Source organism: Centrocercus urophasianus, unplaced genomic scaffold, assembly GCF_019232065.1.
Source record: "Centrocercus urophasianus isolate 14NV4802_14NV808 unplaced genomic scaffold, USGS_Curo_1.0 seq_8, whole genome shotgun sequence".
Lineage (NCBI taxonomy): Eukaryota > Metazoa > Chordata > Aves > Galliformes > Phasianidae > Centrocercus > Centrocercus urophasianus.
In genome coordinates, this window is record NW_024885421.1 from 28,007 (window position 1) to 49,116 (window position 21,110).

General features: G+C 61.7%; 2 protein-coding genes across 2 annotated transcripts; one reads left to right on the forward strand and one right to left on the reverse strand.

Moving 5' to 3' along the window:
* Window positions 1-6,804: 6,804 nt before the first annotated feature.
* On the forward strand, window positions 6,805-16,171 carry NPR2 (natriuretic peptide receptor 2). Its single transcript, XM_042838453.1, has 22 exons — window positions 6,805-7,525; window positions 10,513-10,712; window positions 10,792-10,905; window positions 11,328-11,463; window positions 11,558-11,652; window positions 11,733-11,865; window positions 11,955-12,039; window positions 12,111-12,231; window positions 12,660-12,734; window positions 12,813-12,890; window positions 13,010-13,114; window positions 13,421-13,492; window positions 13,572-13,731; window positions 13,815-13,970; window positions 14,054-14,222; window positions 14,333-14,479; window positions 14,635-14,758; window positions 14,863-14,931; window positions 14,999-15,173; window positions 15,273-15,371; window positions 15,463-15,554; window positions 15,629-16,171. The coding sequence occupies exons 1-22, from the start codon at window positions 6,805-6,807 to the stop codon at window positions 15,689-15,691; spliced, it is 3,189 nt and encodes a 1,062-aa protein (XP_042694387.1). The 3' UTR covers window positions 15,692-16,171.
* Window positions 16,172-20,030: 3,859 nt separating this feature from the next.
* On the reverse strand, window positions 20,031-20,936 carry HINT2 (histidine triad nucleotide binding protein 2). Its single transcript, XM_042838417.1, has 4 exons — window positions 20,594-20,936; window positions 20,412-20,516; window positions 20,264-20,336; window positions 20,031-20,187 (listed from the first exon to the last, which is right to left on the reverse strand). The coding sequence occupies exons 1-4, from the start codon at window positions 20,804-20,806 to the stop codon at window positions 20,096-20,098; spliced, it is 483 nt and encodes a 160-aa protein (XP_042694351.1). The 5' UTR covers window positions 20,807-20,936; the 3' UTR covers window positions 20,031-20,095.
* Window positions 20,937-21,110: the final 174 nt, after the last annotated feature.

The window sequence follows — 21,110 nt, forward strand, 5'->3', positions numbered from 1 at the left end:
ATTTTTAACAAGCTGTGAAAAGCTGATTCATGCCCTCCAGAAATGTCTCCAGTTGGAACCCCTGTGGGTGCAGGGCTTGGTGGCAAGGGAAGATCCAAGGCACCCTGGTGAGGTTGCCCTTGGCATGGTGCTGGGCAGCCCTGGCTCCCAACCAGTGGGAGAGCTCCAGACACCCCTCTGTCATGCTGCATCGCAGCAAGGTGTCCAAGCATCCCATTGTGTGGAGGGGGATGGGCACCAGATTGACAACCAGTGCTTCCCCGGTGGGTGCGGAGCTGCTCACGCTCAGCTCATGGAGTGAATTCCCCCTTCTCCAAGCCTCTAGCGAAGGCTGTGGGTGAGGGCTGGTCTCCTTGGCCAAGGACAGGCAGTGCAGTGGTTCCCAGTGGCACAGTGCCCTGCATCTCCACAATGTCCCTAAGGCTCAGCTTGGTGGTGCCAGTGTGAGCATGGGGCCATGCCATCCATCTGCAGCACCTGCAGATGCCAGAGGTGAGCAGTTCCTTCCAGAAGCTAGGCAACTGCAAAATTTGTGGGATGTGACAAGAGGGATGAAATTGGGTGTATTTGGCCAGCAGGTGACCTGAGAGGGGAACAAAGGGCTTGGCTGTATGTACCTGAAGGCTACCACAGTCCCTTGCCTGCACTGTCTGTCTGCAGGTTGCAGGATCAGGCTGTTACCTGCAGCCAAGGAGAGAGGATGGAAGGTGTGGGCAATAGGTGTGGGGCACTGTGAATGGTGACTGCCCAGAGGGGTTCGTTGCCCTCTGCAGAAGGTGCTGCCACAGCAGGGAGCAAGGCCACCGTCCTGCCTGCTGGCAGCTGTAGCAGCAGCAGCGTATGTGGGTCATCTGCCCAATGTTAAGCTGCCTTGTTTGGGATAGGTTTACACCCTGACGCGTGAGGCTTAATATCCCTTCCAGAATTTGTGTTGGCATCCACTGTTATAGCTGGATATTTCTGTTATCCGCATAGATGTCCAATCCTTCCTTGAATCCCACTAAATTTTGGCCTGAGCACTTTCCTGTGGCAGCCTAATTAAGCAGGGAGTGAAAAAAAAAAACCCACTTCCTTCTATCCGCTTTAGATTCACCACCTTTGGGTTTCGAGGCACATCCCTCTATGGACACAGGTCCCCACACTGCCTGGCGTCCCCTGGCCCCTGCCACCGCCCCACAGCCCTCCATTAAACCACTGTGTTGGCCAAATGGGTGGGGGAAAGGGAGAAATCTCAAATCAAGGGAAGAAATGGAGAGGCAGAGGGCTGCATGTGCTATCGGCTGGAAGAGGTTGTAATAAATCAGAGGAGCTTGGGGTATCCATGGATAAACTACAGCCCACAGTCTGTGGGCAGGGATGGAGGAGTGTATCAGTAACAAATGAAAATCGCCCTCTGGAGCAGAGTTGTTACTATATAAGGAGGATAAAAGTCTCCGTCGTCAGAGCGGTAAATGAATATTTCTATTGTGTGTTTGGGAAAAGGAGTCTAGCACGCTAGCAACCACAGTGAACTAATCCATCTTCGTTTCACCACTGAGCAGAGAAAACATGAAACAAAAGTTGTGCTTTTCATTTGGAGGCCCCGATGGTTGGCTCCCAGAGGGACACCAAATATCTGGAGGAGGGGTAGTTGTGGGGTGGCCAAGCTCTCACAGCTGGGGATCCCGGCTCTGAAGACAGGGGATGGGGATGGACAGAGCACACAGAGCTGGGCTGCGGGATGCTGTGGTGTGGTGCAACCCTGCTCTGTCCCTGAGGTGACACTGGGTGCCCAGTTCTGGTGTTTGCCATCAGCCCCGAGCATCCCAGGACATTGCAGAAGGTGACATCTTTGTCTCAGCAACCTGCCCATGCCGGTGCAGCTCAGCCCCTGCACACAGTGCCTGGCGCTGGGAAGGGTACCCCATTGCCAGGGGCAGCCGGAGGTGGGCAATGGGACGGGGTGGCAGTGGCCCAGCCCAGCCTCACAGGAGGTGTGCGGGTCATAAAAGATGATGGACAAGTTGCCATCGGCAGGATCCAGGAGTGTTATAAAACCTGAATCTCCTGAGCCTTCAGCTTAGGCTGCAGCTGCAGAGCAGGAAGCAAACAGGATCCCGGCTGGCATTGTGAAAGCAAACACCATAAATCCAAGGAAGTGCTACGATTGCTGTTTTAGGCACTGGGGAGCTTGGCTCCTGCTCCCCACAAGCACTTTATTTTCTCTCTAAGCAGCAAAAAAAAAGCCTGACCCAACTTATCGCTGGGCCGAGCTGGGTCAGTGTCAGCCTGATTTGTGCGGCTGCTGCTCCAGAAAGAGGACAAAGTGGAGGGGGCATAATCAATACCTCGATGTTGCATTATTCACAGGGGCTGGGCTGGCGTTCAGGCTGGGCTCTGTTCTCCGGTACAACTCGGACTGCATGCTGAGCCCCCCCAGCTCTCTGATGCTCCCTGGTGCTCCCAGTGCTCCACCACCCCTGCTATCATTCTCCATTCTTCTCCATCATGGTCCATCCTTTTTCAACACTGTGGTCCACTCTTCTCCATCGTGCTTAGCTGCTCACTCTCACAGCCTGTTCCTCTTCAGTATGCTCTATCTCTCTTCCACATGCTCCATTCCTCTTCCACATGGTCCATTTTCTCCATCATACTCCACTCTTTGTCCTCATGCTTCACCCCTCTTCAAATGCTCCATTCCCCCCCATTGTGGTCCATCCCTCTCCAGCGCGCTCCGTCCTTTTCTCCCATGCCCTCTCCAGCCTTTTTATCCCAGTGGCTGCAAGCACCCCTTATTCTCCTTTGCCACAGTTGCCCGCAGAGAGGAGCTGCTTGTCCCTCTGCAGCCCTACTGTACCTGTGTCACCCCATCTAGCATCATGCCCTGGAGACACCTGTTCCTGCAATGCTCCCACCTCACACCTGCTGACACCCAGAGGCACTGTGCACCTTACCCTGCCTGGGGCCACATTCTGGCACCAGGGGCTACCCTGATGTGCCCCACTGCTGCCTTCAGCCACTTTTCCTAAGAAAAATGATGGGAAGGTGCACAGTGTTTGGGAAAACAGGCCTTGGCACCCACCAGCCATCCCAAGAAAATAATAACATCCGGGTGGGCAGCAGTGCCGCGAGTGCGAGAGAGTGGCACTCCATAAATCCCCTGGAGCAGGTGCTTTGTAGTCGGCACAAGGAAATGAGCACATTATTCATCTCGGCTTAAACCTCTAAATGCTTCCTGTCCTGTGATTCAGAAATAACCCTGGGAGATCAGTGCTGGGCTGTGCAGGAACTGCACTATCCAAGAAAGTACCATGAGCCTGCCAGGCCCAGGACCAAGTGAGTGATGGGTGCCTGTGGCAGAGAAAGTGATGCAGGGATGCGTGCACTACAGTGACACCACTGGAACTGCGGCAGGAGTGGGGCCAGTGTCTTCAAAGAGGCTGATGGCACTAATATGACTGGTGGAACCCCAAAGGCTAATGGCACCACCAAGGCTGGTTGGCACCAATGAGGCTGGTGGCACCATTTTAACTGGTGGCAACAACAGAGATGGTGGCATCAGTATGGCTAGTAGCATCACCGCTGCTGGTGGTACCACAACAGGTGGCATCAATGAGGCTGGTGGCCCCAAAACCGTTGGTGGCACCAATGGGGCTGGTGGCCCCAGTAAGGCTGGTAGCATCACCAGAGGCTGGTGGCACCATCATGACTGGTAACAGCAATGAGACTGATGGCACCAGTAAAGCAGGTGGCACCTTAGACTGACGGCATCTATGAGGTTGGTGAAACCCTGGGGTTTGTGGCACCACTGGTGTTGGTGGCATCAGTGAGGCTGGTGACACCACTGGGGCCATTAGAACCACTTGGTCTGGTGACATCAATACTTCTATGTGCCGCAGGGCCAGCAACACCTGCAGTGGACACTGGGGGTTTACAATCTCAATGGCTCTTGCTGATCTTTGCTGATTTTTCTCCAGTATCAGGATCAGAGCTCCCTGCTCCATGCAGCCCAGCTCCAGCATTATCAGCCCTCTGCAGACCCACAGTGCCCCAGCACATCACGACTGATAGCCGGGACTCATGGCAGCACCCCAAGAAAGAGTGTTGGGCACTTGGGCACACCCCTCAGAAAGAGCCACAGTAGAGACCTGGACAGGACCCTATAGACAGAGGTGGGGACCCTCCTTCACTCTGGGGCATGGAAAGATGCTGGTGGCTCTTCCCATGGTGACATCAAATTCCAGCACACTGAGACCTCTGCCTGATCTGAACCTGAGGAACAGCACAGCTGCCACATTACCCATGCTTTTCTCTTCACAATCTTCTCTTCTGCTCATTTTTTCCCTCCCATTGTTGGCATGCAGAACCCAAACACAAACAAGGAGTCCTTCAGGTTACCCTGACAACTGCAGCACACGAAGCCCATAATGCACAGGTCACTGTGCATGCCCATTCCCCTGTGGTGCTCATGCAGCGGCCTGTGAACTCTTGGCCAGAGCAGCCTCAATCTTTCGGAGATGCTCCCCTCATGGCAGGGATGAGGGGGTGTTTGGAGTAGCTCAGTGGAGGGAGATGGGGACTCATGGATGAGCCTCTTCCATCCATGCTGTGCCTCAGCTCCAGCCTCCTGTACCCCACTGTCCCACATCCCCACTCTGTCGATGTCCCATGCAGCTCCTCCACCCAGCTCGGCTGTCCTGCCCTGCTGCCTGACACACTTTACAGCCACCTCCTGGGGCTGACAGCTTCCTGGCCCTGCTCTCAGTGCAGAGGTGAAGGCACTTGGCAGTGCTCTGCAACCGCCTGCTCGCCTCGCTGCACTCCAGGAGGTGGAAACACATTTTTAACCAATTAAACAATCAGCAGCTTTAAGGATCCAGCAGTTGTGTTTGCCTTCTGGGAACCTGGGAAATGAGATAGTGCACGAGCTCTGTGGAGCAGTGCTGTGCCCATGGTGCTCAGCGCATGGCCCACTGCAGTCCACCAGTCCCACCGCCACCCACGTGTGCCATTAGGGACCACAGGATGCCACAGGCAGCAGGTTGGTTGGCCCAGCTCTAGGATGGACGCTGCAGGCAGTGGGAGCAGCTGGGGGTGAGGGCAAACCCTTCCTGCACGGACACTGAAAAAGACAAAACTCCGTGTGAGGGGAAGGCGAGATGTGGCTGCAAATACCCAAAAGCAAGACGAGGAACACGGGGCTGGAGAAGGCTCTGGGCACGCACAGAGCCCGCACTTGGGTGTACGAGTGGCGGCAGCACGTGCGGTGCGCGCCGCTCCCCTCCCGGTCCCTGTCCCTATCCCTGTCTCTGCGGTGTCCGACGTCAGCGCACGGCCGCCGCTCCCCGGGCCCCCCCTGGCGGCACGGAGACATCACGAGGGACGGCAGCGGAGCTGCTTTTTGATGCTCTACGGAGAGCTTTCGGTCCCCAGCGCGCCGCTCCCGGTCGGGTTTCACCGTCCGCCGGTATTTATATCCGTAACCCAAGGCCGCGCGGGGGACGTGTCGGGGGACACCTGGAGAGGGACTGGCAGGAGAAGCCCTGTCTACGCTCCGGAGGAGACGCGGACTCCCGCTGCAGCCATGTCCTCGCCGAGGGCCCCGCGTGGGCAGCCAGACCCACGCAAGCCCACCACGCCCCCCCTGCGCCCATCCTCTCGCCGCGTTCACGCGTGGGGCGGGCGCGGGGCGCTGAGTGGAGGGGCCGGGAATGTGCGGAATGTGCGCGGGCACGCTGCCCCCAGCGGCGCTCCGCCTGATCCCCCCCCATCGCTCCTGCCACGCCGCGCCCAACTGTCCCTGCCCCGTGTCCCCCCGAGAGCTCTCGTGGGACCCCGCAAACCCACAGGGACTCTCCAGCGGGGACGCGAGGTTCCCCATTCCCCAGCCATCCCCTGACGAGATCCCCCAGAAACAGAGCATCCCGTCCCCGGTACCCCCACGCCGGGCACTCCAGGGCCACCTCCACAGTGCCCCCACGCTGGGGACCGCCAAGACGTGCGTACCCCTCCCAGCCGTTCCACGGTGGAGACCACCGATAATTTAGATACTGCAGTTAATCGCCCTATGCTGGGGACCCCAGAATTTGCGTGATAACTCCCAAGTTCTCCCAAGTGACCACCTCCTCACGCTGCACCACGTCTCCCCCCTCCCCGAACTCGGCCACCCAATCCCCCCACAACAGGGACCTCCATCAGCCCACCCCCTCCCGATCCCCAAGTCTTGTGGCACATTAACACCCGGGACCACCTCCCCAACCCACACGTCTAGGTATCCCCAGAACCGGGGCGCCCCTCTCGATTTCCATATGGTGAGATCCCCAGCACTCCAGATCCCCTCCCCAGTACCTCCACGCTGAACACTCCCGTACCCCGATCATTATAATCCACTCACCCTCCTCTCTCCCCCAGCGCTGAGAACCCCCAGCACCCGGAACTAACTCCCCACTCCCTCCACGCTGAGGTCTACCCAGAACTCGGACCTCCGTGGCACTCGGACCCCCAGCACACAAGCTACCTATCACCCTAGCCCCCCCCCCCACCCCCCCCCCCCAGAACTCGCACTCGCCTCGACACCCCCACCCTCTACCCACGCGCTTGCTCCCCATCTCCCTGCTCGGGCACACCCCCGCGCCCCGACGGCGCGACCACCGCCCGCCTCCGCTGCCGAGGGGCCGAGGGCAGGGGGAGGTGCGGGGCGGGGCGGCGAGGGGTGGGGGGGAGAGCTGCCCGTCCCGGGGCGGCCCCGCCCGGGGGAGGTGCACGCGGCGGGGCGGCGGACGGAGGAGCCGCTGGCGGCGGCGGGCGCAGGAGCCATCGCGGCCCATGGCTCCGCGGCTGCCGCTGGTGCTGGCCGTGCTGCTGGCGGCGGCGGGCGGCGGCGGCGGGCGGCGGGCGGCGAACCCCGACGGGGCGGGCGCCAACCTGACGGTGGCCGTGGTGCTGCCGGAGCGCAACGTGAGCTACGCGTGGGCCTGGCCGCGCGTGGAGCCGGCGCTGAGCCTGGCGCTGGAGGCGCTGCAGCGGGGGGAACCGCCGCTGCTGCCGCGGCCCTTTTCGGTGCGCGTCGAGTTCATGAGCTCCGAGCTGGGGGGAGCCTGCTCCGAGTACGTGGCGCCGCTGAAGGCCGTGGACCTGAAGCTCTACCACGACCCCGACGTGCTCTTCGGGCCGGGCTGCGTCTACCCCGCCGCCTCGGTGGGGCGCTTCGCCTCGCACTGGCGGCTGCCGCTCATCACCGCCGGCGCCGTGGCCGTGGGCTTCAGCGAGAAGCGGGAGCACTACCGCACCACGGTGCGCACCGGGCCCTCCGCCCCCAAGCTGGGTGCCTTCGTCTCCCACCTGCACGCCCACTTCAACTGGAGCTCCCGCGCCGCGCTGCTCTACGTGGACCGCAAGACCGACGACCGGCCCTACTACTTCACCATCGAGGGCGTCTTCCAGGAGCTGCAGGACGGCAGCAACCTCACCGTCCGGCACCACATCTATTCCCCGGACGAAGGCGGCCCCGACACCGCCATCCACTTCATCAAGGCCAGCGGGCGCGGTGCGTGGCGGCGCGGTGCGGGGAGGGGCGGCGGGGCCCGAACTGACGGGACGGGATGAGATGGGCGGGGGTCTCTCGGAGGGAACGTGGGCCCCGCGCGGGGCGAGGAGCCGTGCCGAGAGCGTGGCATAGTGCTCGGTGGGGTGCGGTGCGGGGATGGAGAGGGAGGGGGGGGCTGCGCATGGGGCGTACAGCTGGTCCCATGCTTGGCACAAGAGGTTGGGCACACTTCTGGGGACCCCGTGGTTCACAGAATCTGAGCACGCAGTGGGACCCGTGTGAGTCACAGCAAAGCATGGGGACACCAGACTGGGCACCACAAGGGGATGGATACACAGTGGGACCTGTGTGGAACACAGCTAGAAGCGGGCAGCAGGGAACCTTTGTGGGGCATAGCAAGTGGAAGGGCACACAGAGGGACCTCTGTGGGGCACAGTGATGGGTTTGGGATGCAGTAGGACCCGTGTGAGGCGTAGCGTGGGGTAGGCAAAATGTAGGGCATGGGTGGGGGGGAGGGAGGTTACAGCAGACTGGGGGGCATGGGGCAGCGGGTGCAGTGGGGGAACAAGGTTGTCCCTAGAGCACCTGGAGTCCACCTTGGTGCCATTGGGGTATCCAGGGTAGGGCGAGGAGCTGCAGGACCCCTAGTCCCTGCCTGAAGTCCCTCACAGAGCACAGGAGACATGGTGGCACCTTGGTGGCAGCCTGTGGCTTGCGCCACCAAGGGCAGGCTGGACCTAGAAGTGGAGGTGATGGTGCAGACGTGGCCACTGATGGGCAGTGCTGGCAGTGGCTCTGGTGCCAGCACAGTGAGATGGATGTGCCCTGCTCAGGGAGGACACAGCCTGGCACATGGATCCCCCCCCTTGGTGCTGGTCCCCAGCTGTGACCATGGCAGGGGGATGGGGATGAGGCTGGGAATGCCCCAGGAGAGTGGCTCTGTTGGGCGCAGTAAGAAATGGAGGGGCTCCAGAGGCAGCTGGAGAGCAAGGGCAGGCAGCTGCTCCTCCATTATTGATGAGCAGGGCATATCGATCGGGGAGGCAGCGCTCCTTAATGGATCTGAAGATGCTGTGTCATTAGGAAGGACATGAGGCTAGGATGAGAGGAGCCAGATGGGCCGGCAGGGCTGTGCCTGAGGGAGCTGTGAGCCCCCAGCCCTGAGCCGATGGCTTTCTGGGGTGAGGAAGCGCGCAGGGAAAAAGCTCAGCTCATCGATTGCTTCCAACGTTTCCGGCTTGGAGCTGTAAATCACCCTGATGCGATCGGTGCCCCTGGCTCAAGGCAGCACAGGCAGGGACGTGGGGCCCATAGGTCTGCCCCATGCTGTGTGGGCCATGGGGCACACTGTTACTGTGCGCCTTGCGGTGAGCATCGCTTTGGCATCACCTAGGAGTGTGGATTTGGTGACACTGGGGAGAGCCTCATCCCTCTTTGTGCCCCCCAGCGCTCCCCATCCTCATTGTTTGCTGCCCCAAATGTAGGTACAGGGGTTGGTGGCTGCATCCCCATATGGCAGTAGAGGGGCTGGCATGCACCTGCCCTTTAGGCACTGTGCTGCCATGTCCATTCTCTGGGCCTGAGGGCGACGTGCTGGGCCCCACGTCGCTGCTGCTGCTCACAGCAGGGCTGATATAATTAGAGCTGCAGACGAGGGAATTACCAGGGCATCTGCCTGCGGAGCGCAGGTCCTGTGCCTGGGGACATGGGTGGGCACTGGGGTTTGTCCCCTGCTGCTCAGTGATGCTGCCAGCCCCGTGTGTTTTCCCCATTTGGGTGGCACCTGTCACACATCCCTGACCCCTCTGCACATCTCTGGCCTCGGGAGCCACGCTAGCTCCGTCGTCCCCCCCCGCAATGGGGGCTGTGGCCATGTGAGCCCCCGCGCGGCCATGCCACCATCTGCTACCAGCTGTCACTGCCAGGGACAGTCCCACGTGGTGTCCCCAAGGACTGAGGGATGGGGCAAGAGGTGGCGCAGGGGAGACATTGTGTTTGTTGGGGGGGGATGTCCCATTAGGAAGCCCCAGTGGTTTCTGCCCCATGGAGAAGCCCCCTGAAGGGACACTCCATGTCCCTTGGGCTGCCGTGTGCCACACTGTGTCCCAGTGCCTGTCCCTCCCCATGTGCAACTCTCCAGAGGTTCTGCACCCACAGATGGTGGCTTTCACCAAGTGCATTGTCCACAGATGCAGATGCCAGCCCTGGTCCCCCGTCGCTGTGCACCCAGTCCCAGCAGTGCTGGGGTTAGGGCTGTGCACGGGCCAGCGGCTGAGCGTGACATTCCTCCGGCACCCGCCTCCTCCTCCCCCGTTGCTCAATCGTGGGTTCCCAGCCAGGCTGGCTGGAGCGGGGGCCCTGGTTTTCCGGGGGGAGGGAGAGAGGAGGCGGTGGCAGGAGGGCCCCTGCTCGGGGGGGTTCCGGACGCTCTCTGCACAGCAGCCCATGGGGTGCCTGGCTCCATAGCAGGGTACCTGCTGCCAGCGCCACACATCGCCCATCTCGGTGTCCCTGCGGCATTAACAGAGCCCCAGTCATGAAGCTGTGGGGTGGTGGGAGTGGTGGGACGGGGCCCGGGCACCCCCTTGGCTCTCGGGTCGCAGCAGCAGATGCTCTGTTTCCAATTAATGCCGTGGCCGGCCGAAGGTGCTGGAATCCGGGAACCTGCGCATTCCTGCCGCACGACCGACCACAAACCCAAACATGTTTTTGTCCCTTTCCTCAGCCTGGATTCCCCAGCGGGCTCTGGGGCATGGCCCTGACGCCTTTCCCAGCCCTATATTCCCCTTCTCCAAAGCCTTTGGGCTGAGGTGATGACACTCCACAGCGCGTGGCACACAGGGCATCCATCCACACCGTGTGCTGGAGTTCCACTTTCCCCCATACTGGGTGATGTGGCACAGGCACGTCCAGCCAGGCAGGACTATGGGGTGGCTCCGTGACTCTGCTGGGTAGGAGCCATGCCCTGACACCCCACATCCCGGCAGTGGTGTACCTGTGTGGGCCACCGGAGATGCTGCGCCGCATCATGCAGCTGGCACAGCGTGAGAACCTGACCAATGGCGACTACGTCTTCTTCTATGTCGATGTCTTTGGGGAGAGCCTGCGGGGGGACTCCACCCGCGATGCTTTCAAGCCCTGGCAGCAGGGTTCAGGGCAGGATGCGGGGCTGCGTGAGGCTTTCCAGGTGAGCTGCACCCTCCTATGTGGGGGGGTGGAGGGTGGGGATGAGGACCTCAGTGTGACGTGGGCTGATGCGCTTGCAGACGGTGCTGGTGATCACCTACTACGAGCCCCAGAACCCCGAGTACCAGCACTTCCAGACCCAGCTCATCCTGCGTGCCAAGCAGAAGTTTGGAGTGCAGCTCAACTACTCCCTGGTGAGCAGGTCCCGCTGCATGCCGATGGGGGACTGTCCCTATGGGGTTGCAGAGGGTGGGATGAGGTGGAGGGTGATGACATATGCTTCTGGTGGGAGCAGTGCAAGATAGCGCCATCCCTGCGTTGCATGTGTGTGGGTGTGGTACAGCGTTATGGGGTGCAGGGTTGTGTGTGGCAACACTGTGGGCTTATTGGGGTATGCATGGTCACAGTGCATGTCTGTGGGTGGCAGAGGTGTGCATGCCACCGGTTCAGGGTTACAGGACTGCCAAGATGTGCGTGTGCCTGCTGCAGAGTAATGGAGCTGCAGGGGTGGGCGTTGCCCTGCTGTGGGGTTATGGGGCTGTAGAGGTGTGCATGGCTCTGGCACAGGGCTGTGGGCTCGCAGGGGGTGCACGCAGTGCTCAGCTCCCTCCTGCAGATGAACCTGGTGGCGGGGTGCTTCTACGATGGGGTGCTGCTGTACGCCATGGTGCTGAACGAGACCCTGCGGGAGGGCGGCTCCAAGAAGAACGCCACGCAGCTCATCGAGAAGATGCGGGACCGCAAGTTCCAGGGTAGCAGCAGGGAGAGGGGGTTGTGGGGGGGCAGGTGGGCTGCAGGGATTGGTCCTGTCCTCCACATCCCACCTGGGCCTCGCTTGTCCCATAGGGGTGACGGGACTGGTGAGCATGGACAGCAACAACGACCGTGACACCGACTTCAACCTCTGGGCCATGGGTGACCCTGAGAGCGGGCAGTACGAGGTGGGGGCAGCACTGGGGTCTTGCTGGGGGCTGGGAAACAGCTTGGGCGGAAGGGGCTGGGCTCAGCTGTCTTCCTGCAGGTGGTGGGACACTACTCAGGTGCAGAGAAGCAGATCCGCTGGCTGGGGCGGCCCATCCGCTGGGTGAAGGGGGCTCCCCCCTTGGACAACCCCCCCTGCGTCTTCGATGTGGATGACCCCTCCTGCGATAAAAGTGGGTGCATGGATTGTCCCGCTCCATCCTTCCCTGGGGGTGGGCAGCCCCATAGCAGCCCCCCTAACCTGAACCTTGAACCATGGCAGCCCCGCTCTCCACATTGGCCATCGTGGCTTTGGGCACCGGGCTCACCTTTGTCATGTTTGGCATCTCCAGTTTCCTCATCTTCAGGTGGGTGCAGGCTAGGGGGCAGCAGGTGGGGGGCAATAGGGATAGGCTGGCTGACCCACGCTGCCCCTCAGGAAGCTGATGCTGGAGAAGGAGCTGGCCAGCATGCTGTGGAGGATCCGCTGGGATGAACTGCACTTTGGGAGTGCAGAGCGGTACCATAAGGGAGCAGGCAGCCGGCTCACACTGTCCCTGGTGAGATATCAGCCCTCTGCCCCTCTTCTGTCCCTGTCCTGTCCTCCTGCACAGCCCTTCTGTCTCCTACAGAGTAATATTGTACTCCCTATGTTTGTCCATCCCCTGCAAAGCTCTGCATCTCCTGTAGAGCCACACTTCATCTATTTCCTACGGAGTGCTCCATCCCCTTTGGAGTCACATTTCATCCATGTCTTTCCATCTCCCCCACAACCTGGAGTCCCCGTGGAGCACCATGTTCCATCCAGCCCCTGTGTGGCCCTCCATCCCTTGTAATGCTGCATCTCCACAGCCCCCCATGCCCACTAGCACATAGCCTATAGATTTCATGCTGACCCTGCAGACCAGACCTTGTCCTGCCCCTCCCCTGCTCCATGGGTGCCACCAACCCTCCTGGGGTCCCTGTTCCTAATGCAACCTCTCTGCAGCGTGGCTCCAGCTATGGCTCACTGATGACCACACATGGCAAGTACCAGGTCTTCGCCAACACTGGGCACTTCAAGGTCAGTTTGCACCCTTATGGGATGATAGCACATCTCCCAAGGCTGCCTGGTGGGCATTTACCCCTCTGTTGTCCCCAGGGTAACGTGGTGGCCATCAAGCATGTCAACAAGAAGCGCATTGAGTTGACGCGGCAGGTGCTCTTCGAGCTAAAACATGTAGGTGTGGGGTCTGGGATGGGGTCTGTGCCCTGTTGGAGTGCAGCATCTGCTCCTTGTGGAGGTGGTGGGGCGACTGGGTGCTGCCTGTCCCCACCAAGCTCTGCTTGCATCCTCAGATGCGGGACATCCAGTTCAACCACCTGACACGCTTCATTGGGGCTTGCATCGATCCTCCCAACATCTGCATTGTCACTGAGTATTGCCCAAGGGGCAGCCTGCAGGTAGTGGGGGGGCATGGGAGGGTGGAGGAGGTGGGAAGGGCAGGGGGAGCGAGATTGAGAGGGGGGAGGGGGGGTATGGGGATTGGGGCGGAACAATGGAGATGGAGGTGTGAATGAAGATGGAGATGAGTGTGAAGATGAGGTTGGGATGGGTATTGGGGTGGGAACATGGGGGTGGGAGTGGGGATGAAAATGGGAATGGGAATGAGGATGACAACAAGGGTGGAGATGGAGGTGAGGGTGGGGATGGAGTGGCCAACAAGTGGTGCTGGTGCCACTGTCCTGGTGCCCACTGTGCCTCTCCAGGACATCCTGGAGAATGAGAGCATCAACCTGGACTGGATGTTTCGCTACTCACTCATCAATGACATCGTCAAGGTACCTGAGCAAGGGCACATTTGGCTCAAAAGGGATGCTGAGGGGCGCTGGTGTCACTGTGTCTATCTGTTGGGTACAGGGAATGGCCTTCCTGCACAACAGCATAATTGGGCACCATGGCAGCCTCAAGTCCTCCAACTGCGTGGTGGACAGCCGCTTTGTGCTGAAGATCACTGACTATGGGCTGGCCAGTTTCCGCACACCCTGCGACAGCGAGGACACGCATGCCCTTTATGCCAGTGAGCACTTACTGTGGGGATGGGGACATGGGTGGAAGGGGAATTGGGGCTTTACCTCACTGCTTGTGGCTCTGTTTCTACAGAGAAGCTTTGGACAGCCCCAGAGCTGCTGCAGAAGGGCCATCTGCCTGCACAGGGCATGCAGAAAGCCGATGTCTACAGTTTTGGCATCATTGTGCAGGAGATTGCCCTGCGCAATGGCCCCTTCTACGTCGAGGGCATGGACCTGAGCCCAAAAGGTTGGTGAGATTTGAGGAGGATGGGAAGGTACTGGGTGGATTTGGGGGCATCTGCTCACCATCGGCCCCTGCTTGTTGGACAGAGATTGTGCAGAAGGTACGCAACAGCCAGAAGCCCTTCTTCCGGCCCTCCATTGACACTGGGGTGCACAGTGAGGAGCTGGCTGTGCTGATGGAGCGCTGCTGGGCGCAGGAGCCCGCTGAGCGCCCTGACTTCAGCCAGATTAAGATCTTCATCCGCAGATTCAACAAGTGGGTGCTGGGGAGTGGGGTGCAGCAGCCCAAGCTCCACCTGGGAGTGGGGACTGCCACCAGGGGGGTGTCCCCCTGTCCCCATGGCCCAGCTGCCCCTGTCTTTGCAGGGAGGGCAGCACCAGCATCCTGGACAACCTCCTGTCACGCATGGAGCAGTATGCCAACAACTTGGAGAAGCTGGTGGAGGAGCGGACCCAAGCCTACCTGGAGGAGAAGCGCAAGGCGGAGAACCTCCTCTACCAGATCCTGCCCCAGTGAGGGGGGCTGCATGGGGCTGGGGGCCGATGTGGGGCTGAGGGCACAAGAGTCCTTTCTTGCCCCCTGTGCTGGTGCTGGTGAAAGGAGCGGGGAGGAGGGGTGATTTGAGGAGAGGACCCCCAGCATGCACTGTCCCTGCTTTTCTTGGCAGCTCTGTGGCGGAGCAGCTGAAGCGTGGGGAGACGGTGCGAGCTGAGGCTTTCGACAGCGTCACCATCTACTTCAGCGACATCGTGGGCTTCACTGCACTCTCAGCTGAGAGCACCCCGATGCAGGTGGGAGCAGGGCTGGGGTGGGCAGGGAGCTTGCCATGCCTTGCAGTGCCATACGCAGGGCTGGGGACATCCTGCTGCCACCATCCCCACTGTGCTCCTTGCAGGTAGTGACGCTGCTGAACGACCTCTACACCTGCTTTGATGCCATTATTGACAACTTCGACGTGTACAAGGTAAGGGGTATGGGGCACCAAGGTGGGTACCAATGGGTGCTCGCTCTCCCTGACCCCACTGCCACAGGTGGAGACCATTGGGGATGCCTACATGGTGGTGTCAGGGCTGCCAGTGCGCAATGGCAAGCTGCACGCCCATGAGATTGTCCGCATGGCCCTGGCCCTGCTGGAAGCCGTCAAAACCTTCAAAATCCGGCACCGGCCTAATGACCAACTGCGTCTGCGCATCGGCATTCACACCGGTGAGCCCTGGGGTGCTGGGAGGCTGCTGCACCATCGGGCTGCAGATGGTGGGATGCTCTCTGTCCTTTCGCCACCCCTGAGCATCTCGGCGCCTCCAGGTCCTGTTTGCGCAGGAGTGGTGGGGCTGAAGATGCCGCGGTACTGCCTGTTTGGGGATACAGTGAACACGGCGTCCCGCATGGAGTCCAATGGACAGGGTGAGCCATGGGGCTGGCGGTACCCAACCCTGCCTTGAGCACCACAGGTGCATCCAATTCCTAGCCCCATCCATGTCCCTTTCCACCCCAGCCCTGAAGATCCATGTCTCCTCCACCACCAAAGAAGTCCTGGATGAGTTTGGTTGCTTTGAGCTGGAGCTGCGCGGAGATGTGGAGATGAAGGTGAGGATGCAGTGCTGGGGATGGCACCGTGGGGACCGCAGTCCTGGGGGATCTGACCATTTCCCCCCACCCAGGGCAAGGGGAAGATGCGGACGTACTGGCTGCTGGGCGAGCGGAAAGACCCCAAAGCTGTCTGAGCCCAGCGGAACCCCCCCCCACCCTTGGGGAGCACCAGGACCCCCCGCAGCAGTACTGGGGCACGGGGGCTCAGTGAGCACTGCACCGCCCGTCCCCTCCATCAGCACCAGCAAAGCTCCCTCCAAGCCTCCTGCTGCCCCTGGGTGGGAGGAGCCTCCCAACTACCCCAGCCTCTCGGTCCGGACTCCCCATCCCCAACCTCTGCGGCTCGGCGGGTCTGAGCCGTCCCCAGGGCCTGGCTGCCCTGCAGGGCACTTTGCCTTCTCTTTTCAGTACTCAGCTCCCCCCACACCTGTCTCACCCCTTTCCCAAAGAGAGGAAAGGAGTGGAACAGGCTTAGACTTTGCTGCTCCTCTCCACACGTCCCTATGTATATAGCCCCCCCAGCCCTGTAAATATCCCCTTCCCAGGTGTAAATATAAGCGTGCGCACAGACTATTTTGTTGAAATACAAATTGCCCTTAGTCCTGCTGTTCCCAGCTCCTGTGCTTTGCTTTGTCCCAGTGAGGTGTGGACCTTGGAGGGCGGGGTGTGGGGCCAGAATTGCAGCCCTGGGGCAGGTGGGGATGGGGACATGTCCGCCACCAGGGGTAAGGATGGAGGTGGGGACACATCACCCACCTAGGGACAGAGATGGGGAAGGAGACGTGTCATTAATATGGGGATAGGGATGTGTGTCACTAGTCTGGGAATGAGGACACGTACCATCTACCTAGGGCTGAGGACAGAGATGGAGACACTTGACACTCACCAAGGGTATAAGGATGGGGTTGCATGTCATCCTCTTGGGGACAGGGATGGGGACACGTCATTCACCTGGGGATGGGGATGCAAGTCACCCACCTGGGAATAGGGATGGGGCGGTGTCACCTATCTGGGAATAGGGATGGGGATATGTGACATCCACTGTGGACACTGTGGAGGGACACCTCCCAGGGGATGTGCCGCATTTTGTGGTGTGCTGCTCCATAGAATGCCCCTTTGCATTGGGATTTGGGGTCCCCGCAGCCTGCTCTGGAAACATCCCAGAGAACACCAGGGTGCCAGCAGCAGGGCTCCTGCTCTTTATTGCATGCTGGGCTGCAGCTGGCGGGTAGCTGCCTCATAGGGCAGAGGCTGCTCCAGATACTCGCTGATGGGGGTGGAGAAGGTGGCGTTCCTACGGAAGGGACTGTCCCCAGTGCGGATGCAGGTGACACCCTGGAGGGGAGAGATACAGAGACCCTTGTGAGCAGTGGGTACAGCAAGGTGGTGGGGCAGGGTGTGGGTACTCACAGGCACGCTGTGGACTCGCTCCAGCCAGAAGCTGCGGGGCTGCTCCATGTGGTAGTTATGGGGCTGCAGAAGAAAAGAGGAAATCCCCTGTGAGTTGGGAGGTCATGTAGAGACCCCCTCTTTGGGATGCAGGGTAGCAGGCAGTACCTGGGTGGTCAGTGGGGGTGTGGGCTGGAAGCCTCCTGCCTGATAATCCTGGTGTGTGGTGGAGAGGGTCTCCATGGAACCAGGCGGTGGGTGGATCTCCTCCATCAGCTCCTGCCTACAGGGCAGTGGGAGGTGCACAGGTCACCCCTCCCCATGCCCAATGTTGCAGTCCCTAAGGATGGGCCTCTCTTGGAGTCCCACAGGCTCACCGGTACTTCTGGTACAGCATCCTCTCCAGCATGGCTTCTCGCTGCCCTGTGGGGTGCCAGCATCCTCAGCATCATGACCCCCCACTCTGCCCCAAAACCCCTCTCCCCTTTTTTGAGGCTGCACCTTGTGCCAGCAGTGGGATTCTGTGGGGTGGGCGGAAGGCATCCTTGGTGGTGCTGCAAGGCAATGAGATTGGTGCGTGCAGGGGAGCCAGCAGCCCGCGGTGACCGTGCCGGAAGATGAAGCCCTCGCTGCCCAACTCCAGTGGTACCACATAGTCCAGGTGGTTGGTGGCTCTCTGGGAACACAGTGTGGGGCGCACCATGGAGTCACTGTCCCAGAATGCTCACAGCTCCTTTTGGAGGAAACCTCAGCCCTGTGATGTAGGGGTCTAGGGGCACCCAGTGGGTATTTTGGGTGTCCTCCATCTAATTTTTGCCTAAATGGATGCTTCTGGAACATGCACCATTGCTCCAGTGCAGCCTCCCTCTGAACCTCCCTGCCTGCGTTCAGCTGAGCCTCAGGGTGGACGCTGTCAGGCTCCTTCCCCACCTGCAAAACTCAAGGGCATCCCCAGGATAGGGAGCAGGGGCTCGTGGTGGTTTCCAGGCTGGTTTTGGGGTGGGGGTTTACCTCCTCCTGCCAGTTGTGGATCAGGCAGGTCCCCCGTGGCATGTTGTATCTCAGCTGCTCTGCTGGCACCTTAGGGCGATCCTTGTTTGTGGACACCAGCACCTTAGGGGAATCCTTGGTCAGACTCAACGGCACCTCGTGTTGGTCCTCTTCTGTGTCCACCACCTTGGGTGCGTCTTCAGTCGGGGTCGTCATCGCCTCCTGGGGCTCCTCAGCTACAGCTACCATGTCTCTGCAGCATGGGGACACCATGGGCAGCAGCACCTCACCTCGCAGCCCGATCCTGCACGCGGGTCCATCTGCGGGGTCCACGGGAACGATGTGGCCCGTCAGAGCCACCCTGCGTGGGGACAAAGGAACAGCTGGTCTGCTTCCCATGGTGCGATCCCTGCTCCACACCTTCTGGTAGCCTCTCACCGCCCATGTGCCCTGTGTTCTGAACCCCCAAATGACCCCGGAGACCCCCAAAGGCTCGTGACCCCAATGAGCTCCCCACGGCCCCCCCCGGTGTCCCGGACCCACCCTTCGGGGGTCTCGGGCCCCCGCCGCGCTCCACGTTGCATGGCCGCGTCCCGCATCTCCATGGGGACGGTGAACAAGCGCGCTTCCCGCACGCTGATTGGCGGCGCCGTGTGCGGGAGCGCTTTTCATTGGCGGGGATGAGCGAGGGGCGGGGCAGGAGGAAAAGGGGGCAAAAGGGAGCGAGAGGGGCAAAGGGGGCGTGGCCGGGGCAAAAGGAGGCGTGGCCAGGCCGGCGCGGCCGCGCCATGTGCGAGCTGCCGGGCGGGGCCTTCGTGCCAGGCGCCCAGCTGCGAGCTCGACCCCACAGTGACAGCCCGGGGCAGGCAGGGCAGGGCCGAGCCGCCCTCAGCGCCTGCAGGACGCCGGCCCCGCTCCCCCCCCGCCGGGCAGAAGAAGGGCCCTTTGACGGCGGCGGCGGCCCCGGGCTGTTATTGCAGCGCTCTGCGGTGTGCGCCGGCGGTGCCACCGCGCTCCGGCTCTGGGGCCTCTGTTTATCCTGGCCGACCTCACGTCCCACCCCCTGCCCCAGCGCGGCGGCCCCTCCCCAGGCGCTCGGCCTTGCGCCAGGCGGGGCAGCGGGGCTGCGGCAGCCGCTGGGGCCGTCCGTGCTGGAGCCCTGTGGAGGGGCCCGTAGCCGAAGCACATCTGGGCACGGCGTGCCGGTGACACATCCCCCCTGCTCCTCCGCCCCCTCCCCCCGCGATCTCTTTGGGGAACTTGCGTCATTTGCGATAGTGCTTGGCTGAGGAGTGAGAACAGCTCTGGACCTTCGCCCGCCGCGCTCCCCACGGCGTGGCACGGAGACGGTGTCTCGGCGCCCATGCATTTTTGGGAACCTCCCCAACCCAAGGAGTGCTTTTGGCGTTCGTCAACCTCCTGCTGCTGTGCTGCTGCTGCTTGCCAGCCGTACAGGAGGGGCCCAGCTCTTGCTAACGGGAACCTCGGGGGTCTGCGAGCAGCACGCGGAGAGCAGGGACCCGCCGGTGCCCCCCAGCCGGGCCCCAGCAGAAGCCCCCTGCTGAACAGACCCCACATTATCCCCGGCGGCTGCGGTCCCTGGGCGGCTGGCGCGGGCCCAGGCTGCGGTGCCAGGTGGGCTGCACGCTGCGCCAGCGCCCGCCCCGCGCTAAATTTAGCGGCGGACGGAGCGGGAGGCGCGGGGCAGGGAGCCCACGGGCGCCTGCGCGTTGCGGCCCTGCACGTGTCCGGATGGACTGGAACCGCGCCCGCAGCTTCTCCGACAGGAGTGCGCTGCGCGTGTTCTGCACGTGCGGGGGGGGGGAGAGGCTGGGGTAAGCAGTGTGTTGTGCATTGTAGCAGATACACGTTTGCTGCTGATGTATGCAATGTGCTGTGCATGGTGGTGTATGGCCTGCACTGTGCAATGCAACATTTTGCACAGCGTCGGATGCACAGTGGGTCTGGGCTGTGCAATGCAAGGTTTTGCACATTTGTGCATGGTCTGGTGTGTACAGTGCAGGATGGGTCAGAACTAAAAAACCAACTTCCATCCCTGAGAGAGTCACCACAAAACAGAGCCAGAAAATCCACTGCATGTCCCCAAGAAACTTTATTGTGGGGTAACCTAAGGGGTAACCTAAGGGGGGCGGAGGACCTCAGCCGGGGGGCCAGTTCATCTGCCGCCCGCCCAGCACGTGGAGGTGCAAGTGGTACACCGACTGGGCACCGTGCTTCCCGTCGTTGATGACTGCGGGGAGAGGAGCAAGGATCAGGGAAGAGAGTGTCAACCGTGGGGGGACACGCGGTGGGGACACTCGACTCACCCAGCCGGTAGCCGTCAGACAGCCCCTCCGCCTGCGCCGTGCGCGCTGCCACCACCATCAGGTGTCCCAGAAGCTGTGGGAGCGGAGCCCGGGGCTCAGCCCCGCGTCCCTCACCCCACTTCTGCCCTCGGCAGCCATACCCTCTCACCTGCGCATCCTGCGGACCCACGCGGCTCAGCCGAGGGATGGGGCGCTTGGGGATCACTAGGAAGTGGACGGGCGCCTGCGGAGCCACGTCGCGGAACACCAGGCACTGAGGGAGGGAGGGCAGGCTGAGCTCTCTCGCGTGGGTACAACCCACAGCATGACGCGCGCTCCGCTGACCCCTACCTCATCATCCTCATACAGGATGGTGGCCGGCACGCTGCGGGCTATGATCCGGCTGAAGATGGTGGGCTCCGTCCCCACCTCGGCGGCCACCCGCTGCGCCTTGCCCACCTCTCCGTCCTGCCCGCCGGCCGCGCAGTGGCAGCGCTGGAGACACACGGGGATGTCACGGCGCGCGTGGGGAGGGGACCGCGCGCTGCGGCCACGCGGGCACATCAGGGGTGCGAGGTGGGGATTGGGCGAGGGGAGGCGCGAGTCGATGTCGGGGCCGCACTCGTGGGCACAGGCCGCAGTGAGACAAGACGCGCGGCAGGAGGCGCTCCCTCATTCGTGGACTTCGCACGGAGGGCAGCGCGGGCACCGCCGAGGATCCCCCCGCTCCATTCCCTGCAGCCCCGCGCCCCTGCGGTGCCCTCGGCTCCGCCCCCGCGGTTCCCGCGCCCCCTGCCCACCCACGCCCACCTGCCCAGCGCGCGCCCGCGCCACCCAGACGCGCGCCAACCCGCGCGCCAGGACCGCC